The sequence below is a fragment of the Homarus americanus genome, unplaced genomic scaffold (genome assembly GCF_018991925.1).
Source record: "Homarus americanus isolate GMGI-L3 unplaced genomic scaffold, GMGI_Hamer_2.0 scaffold57582, whole genome shotgun sequence".
Classification (NCBI taxonomy): domain Eukaryota; kingdom Metazoa; phylum Arthropoda; class Malacostraca; order Decapoda; family Nephropidae; genus Homarus; species Homarus americanus.
The window spans coordinates 4,036-10,596 of record NW_024745244.1 but is presented as its reverse complement, the minus strand read 5'-3'; the positions used below and the strand labels follow the sequence as shown (position 1 = coordinate 10,596).

Genomic DNA, 6,561 nt, shown 5'->3' with positions numbered 1-6,561 from the left:
TATATATATATATATATATATATATATATATATAATATATATATGTATATATATATATGTATATATAGTGGCATCCTCACTGTGAGCACAATACAGTTTCCAACGTTTGTTTTTTTATAAAAATTTTGGTCGGTCAGCAGGAACTCTTTTGGTGTCTTTGTTTTAACGAGAGTCACAAAGCGCATAAAAGTTTAGGTCATATTTTTCGTCTCAATTGATTTGTGTGTGTGTGTATTGTTGCAATCACACACACACACACACGCTCTGCCTGCGCGCAGAGGTAAAACATAAATGAATTTAGTTATTTCCAATAGCAACGTGTAACACCTTTGTGACGTCACGAGGGTAACATTAAGGCAGAGGTAAATTGTGTTTATGTCTCTATATACTGTACGCAACTGTAAACATGGAGACAGTGGGTGGCTCCTCCGTGACGTCACGAAGGTAAATATGCAAGAGCCAACAGCTGCGTCAAGTTTCACCATGACGTCACGGGAACTGAGACAACAGTGACCTCTGGCTACCCTGGGCCGAGGACAGATTCAGTGTCAGAGTCTATGGCATCAGAGAGACAGAGCCAGTAAAGGCATCCAGCACATATGTTGCCAGTAGCAACGTCTTTTTTCGCCATGACGGCACGGAGCCCAAACCAATAGCAACGCCTAGACATCCGTGACGTCACATGGGTACACACGAGGCCAGAGCCAATAGCAGCGTCTTTCTCACGAAAACGTCACGGAGCCAGAACCAATAGCAACGCCTACCACATTCATGACGTCACACAAGTAAACATGGGGTCAGATTCATTGGCAGCGTGTCTGTGCATGACGTCACAAACAGAACCAATAGCAGCTTCCTGCAGACTCATGACGTCACGCAGGTAAACACGGGGTAGAGTCAACCTCGTGAGCAATTCAATTTTTTTATAGTCGACAAAAATACATGAACCCTAAAATATGGCGCTGCGGGGCTTCATCAAGGGCGCCTCACACAAATACAAAAATACCGAAGGTTCTGTGAAAACTTTGAAATTGTCGTGCCACTCACCGGGAGAGAGAGAGAGAGAGAGGGGGGGGAGGCGTGCCTGTGTGTGTGTGCGTGTGTGTGTATACCTTAATGCTTACACACACACGCACACACACACACACACGCACGACGCACGCACACACACACACACACGCACACACACACACACACACACACACACACGCACGCACACACACACACACACACACGCACACCACACACACACACACACACACACACACACAGACACACACACACACACCTACACTACACTGGACAAACACTCGTTAAAGAGTATAAACTGTGAACTACACCGCCACAGAGCTAAACTTCCCCATTAGGTGCTGATATGTGTGTAGCCACTCTGTTCTCCTGGTCCAAATCATACACGGACACCAGCCAGACATGAAGTTTTCTTATCGTCGATGTCATTGACTTAGATTAAATTAAGTTAGAGTAAGGTTAGGTTAGTTAGGTTAGAGTAAGGTTTGGTTAGGTTAGGTTAGGTTAGGTTAGGTTAGATTTAGGTTAGGTTAGGTTAGGTTAGGTGATGCCAAGAATGTAATATAACAAGATACTTTTCTTTAATATATTTGTTTTATTTCAGACTGAGAGAGAGAGAGAGAGAGAGAGAGAGGCATTTACCACAAAAACGAGAAGAAAAATATTAATAATGTTTATTTTAAATCTCCCTAAAATGAAACTCTTAATTAAACCCCAAATAAATCCCGAATTAAACTTTAAATTAAACTCCCAAAAAGAATCCCAATGTGTATAAACAACCTGACATGACTCTTCCCTATTCTCCCCCCTCCTTACCCTCACCCTCCCTCCCTACTCTCATCCACCCTCCCCACCTCATCTACCCTCCCTACCTCATCCATCCCTCCCTCCTCATCCCACTACTATCTCATCCCCCCTCCCCCTCCTTACCTCACCCCTCCTCCTCCCTACCTCATCCACCCTCCCACCTCATCTACCTCCCTTACCTCATCCACCCTCCCTACCTCATCCACCCTCCCTCCCCATCCACCCTCCCTACCTCATCCACCCCTCCCCACCCTCATCCACCCCCTCCCCACCTCATCCCCTCCCTTCCTCATCCCCTCCCACTTCTCATCCCCTCCCCTCCCTCAATCCCCTCCCAATCCTCATCCCCCTCCCACTCCCTCATCCCTCCCACCCTCATCCCCCTCCCACCTCATCCCTCCTCCCACCCTCATCCCCCTCCCACTCTCATCCCACTACCCCCTCTCCCATTCCTTCCCTCACTCCCTCTCACCTCCTTTCTCCCCAACCCTCTCCCTCCTTCCCTTAATCATCTTCGCCGTTTCCTTCCCCTTCCCTCCTCCTTCCCCCTCTTACTTAAGCTAATGACATGGTTGAATAGCTGAGGGAAGGAACGAGCATCTGTGATTGGTTGAGGCGAAGAGAGAGAGAGAGAGAGAGAGAGAGAGAGAGAGAGAGAGAGAGAGAGAGAGAGAGAGAGAGAGAGGCCCCCAACGCCCTGAGTCTGCCATTGTCCCAGCCTCTTAGTTCCCACCTTGGCCCGGCTTTGTATTTGGGGGGGGGAGGAGGGTTGTTATATGGTTATTTTGTTTTCTTTGCTTGGGGAAGGGAGGGGTGAGGTAGGGGAGGGGAGGGTGAGGTAGGGGAGGGAGGGTGAGGGTAGGGGAGGGGAGGGTGGAGGAGGATAAGGGAGGGTGAGGTAGGGGAGAGTAGGGGTGAGGTAGGGGAGAGTAGGTAGTGGGGCTGGCTTATTTTTCCTGTGCATCGGGTGGTAGGGAGATGGAGTGGGGGTGAAGGGAGGGGTAGATGGAAGGACTGAGGAATGGAGGGAGAGGGAAGGGAGTAAATGGAAGGGATGGGTAAGATGGAAGGAGGGAAGGGTGAGGTGAGGTGGAAAGGAAGGAAGAACGAGGGAGGAAGAGTAATGACTATGCCAACACCTTCACCTGTCGTAAGAACTAGCTCTCTCTCTCCTATCCCATGTTTTCAGACACCCTTACTCCCTCTCCTCCCTCAACCCCCCCACCCCTTCAAAGAAAAGGTCAAAACTGGAAGGTCAAAGGTCACACTCACCTGGGTCAATACTCCCCTGTCGTGGGGTGGTCCAGGGGCTCAGGGTGACTATTTCAGTAAAGACGTTGGATTTTCCTTCATTACCAGAGATGGGGTCAGAAATTACCTACAAAGATGGGGTCAGAAATTACCTTACAGAGATGGGGTCAGAAATTACCTTACAGAGATGGGGGAAATTACCTTAAAGAGATGGGGTCAGAAATTACCTTACAGAGATGGGGTCAGAAATTTCCTTAAAGAGATGGGGTCAGAAATACCTTACAGAGATGGGGTCCAGAAATTACCTTACAGAGACGGGGTCAGAAATTATGTTCACCTAACGATAAAATTAATGTTCAGAATTGTTCATAAGACTCTGAACATTAGTAAAGGAGAGAGTATAGTGAGTATTTCTGTCAATCTATCTCTGTCTATGTCTGTCTGTCTGTCTGTCTGTCTTTGTCTTTCTATATCTCTTTAAATGTCTCTCTCTCTCTCTCTCTCATTACCACTTGACAGTCATTTTCACAATTCATTTCCACAAGACTCCAGCCTCAGCCAGCCAGCCAGCCAGCCAGCCAGTCAGCCAGCCAGCCACCTAGTCAGCCAGCCAGTGGATCTCTTTTAATAATTAATTATAACGTCCACACACCCACTTATTACCACGCCTCATGAATTACTTATAAGGTGTGTGTGTGTGCGTGTGTGTGTGTGTGTGTGTGTGTGTGTGCGTGTGTTTTGGTTAGGTTGTTTTTGTACATTAGAATTGTTTGTTTATTTTCAATTTCAATGTTTGTGCATTTTTTTTTAGTATGTTTATTTTTTTTTTATAATTTCAATTGTTTTATTGTGGGTTTTTTTGTTTTTGTTTTTTTTTTTTTTTTTCATTTTTCAGGGAAATAACCAACTTGGTCTCAGCGCCGTACGACAGTGTGCTGTAATTCTCGCATCAGGGCTGGCGGGCGTATGATGCATCCAGAAACCTCCCCTTAAACGCCATTTCTTATATTTACCCCTTAGAACCACTCTGGGGAACCATCACCCCTATAGACTAAGTGTGTAAAGATGGGATGAATCTCTGGGGGCAGTAAGAGCACAGAGATGACAGACAGACAGACAGACAGACAGACAGACAGACAGACAGGAAAATTTTACCCCATACCGCTATCACCCAATTTATTCTCCTCCTCATTCCTCCCCTTCCCCCCTTTCCTCCCCTCCCTGTTCCTCCCCCTTCCCCTTTTCTCCTTCCTTCTCATTTTCCTTCCCCTACTCCCCTTCCTTCCTCCTCTTTCTCTTCCACACACACACACACACACACACACACACACACACACACCTAAGTCCGTTCAGGTAACTGGTATCTGGTGCCTCCTCCTCCTTCCCTTCCTCCTCCTCGCCCCTGCTAACTAAGGAATGTTATAGGGGATTCTACTATAAATGTGCTGGAATACTGAATAAATCGACTTGGGGAGGGGGTGGGGAGATAGGGTGGGTGGGGAGTAGGTGGGGTGGGGGAGATAGGGAGGGGAGATGATGGGTGGGAGATGGGTGGGGAGATAGGGGTGGGGTGGGGATAGGGAGGGGGAGTATGATGGGGTGGGGAGATAGGTGGGGTGTGGGGGAGATGGGTGGGGTAGGGTGGGGGAGGGGATGGGGTGGAGAGGAGAAAAACATGGGGAGATTAGGATGGGATGGGAGGATATACCTAAGGGAGAAAGATAGGGTGGGGTGAGAGGGAGTTAGGGGGTGGGGTGGGGGTGGGTGGGGGGTGGAGGATACTGGGGAGAAAGTTAGAATAGGTGGGAGGAGAAAGACTTGGGGAGAGACAGACTGAGTTGGAGATACAACTCATTATTCAGTCCACTCCAGACAAACTCACCCCACGTGGCACTGATCAGTCAAGGTGACCTGTCCTCCCTCAAGGTCAGAGGTCAAGTAGACCATCTGTCTTCCTCTAAGGTCAAAGGTTAACTAAATTCACCTTCGTCCTCTAAAAAGGTCAGAGGTGAAAAGTCCACCTCACCCCCCTGCGTCTCCTTGTGTTCCTGTCTCTGATTCTCTCTCTCTAAATCTCTGCCTCTATCTATCTATCTATCTATCTGGTTGTCTCTGTCTCTGTTCTATCTCTTTCTATCTTCCCTAGCCCTTTTCAACGCCTCTCTCTCTACCTCCCTCCCATTTGCCGTCAATCCCATTAAATCCCCTTAACGACCTTCCATTGTTTTCCTCTCTAATTAGTGAATGGCGTCAACTTAAACTGTAGCCAGGGGAAAAAATCAACTCTCAAGGAAGACAGACAGATGTTGAACGTTATCTCAAATGTTTCAAGATTATTATCGAGTCTCCCCTTTCCCCTGGCATTGTCCCTGTTTTCTATCATTGTGTCCTGTTTTCGTTGTTGTGGCCTGTTTTCGTTGTTGTGGCCTGTTTTCTGTTGTTGTGGCCTGTTTTCTGTTGTTGTGGCTTTGTTTTCTGTTGTTGTGGCCTGTTTTCTGTTGTTGTGGCCCGTTTTCTGTTGTTGTGGCCGGTTTCTGTTGTTGTGGCCTGTTTTCTGTTGTTGTGTCCTGTTTTCTGTTGTTGTGTCCTGTTTTCTTTTGTTGTGTCCTGTTTTCTGTTGTTGTGTCCTGTTTTCTGTTGTTATGGCCTGTTTTTTGTTGTTGTGGCCTGTTTTCTGTTGTTGTGTCCCGTTTTCTGTTGTTTTGTCCTGTTTTCGTTGTTGTGTCCTGTTTTCTGTTGTTGTGTCCGTTTTCTGTTGTTGTGTCCTGTTTTCTGTTGTTGTGGCCTGTTTTCTGTTGTTGTGGCCAGTTTTCTGTTGTTGTGTCCCGTTTTCTGTTGTGTCCTGTTTTCTGTTGTTGTGTCCTGTTTTCTGTTGTTGTGCCAGTTTTCGTTGTTGTGGCCTGTTTTCTGTCAATGTGTCCTGTTTTCTGTGGACTTAATAATTTTGAAAGATTTAGAGTTTTGAGAGATAATAATAATGTTTCATTTAGAGAAATAGTTATTGCTTATTATGAGAAATATTTTGAGCCTATTTTAAAAGTAATGGGTCTTATGCCTATTTTATAGACAGTTTATCTCGGCTTGCCTATTTATCAACAATTTCTATGCAGTACCTATTTTATGGATAATTTCTTCTATCCCTCACCTATTTCTGAACAATTTCTCTATGTAGTACCTATTTTAAAGACAATTTCATTCGTCACACACCTATTTCTCAACAATTCTCTATGTAGTACCTATTTTAAAGACAATTTCATTCGTCACACACCTATTTCTCAACAATTTCTATGTAGTACCTTATTTTAAAGGACAATTTCATTTGTCACACACCTATTTCTCAACAATTCTATGCAGTACCTATTTTAAAGACAATTTCATTCATCACACACCTATTTCTCAACAATTTCTCTATGCAGTACCTATTTTAAAGACAATTTCATCTTCGTCACACACCTATTTCTCAACAATTTCTTT

General features: G+C 45.8%; 1 protein-coding gene across 1 annotated transcript; it reads right to left on the bottom strand.

The window, feature by feature from the left end:
* Positions 1–3,108: 3,108 nt before the first annotated feature.
* Positions 3,109–6,014, bottom strand: LOC121878602 (translation initiation factor IF-2-like; the record flags this gene model as incomplete). The annotated part of the gene is made up of 2 exons (XM_042384936.1): positions 3,109–3,214; positions 5,450–6,014. Coding segments are annotated over 2 exons (671 nt in total), but the record flags the coding sequence as incomplete, so codon positions are not given.
* Positions 6,015–6,561: the final 547 nt, after the last annotated feature.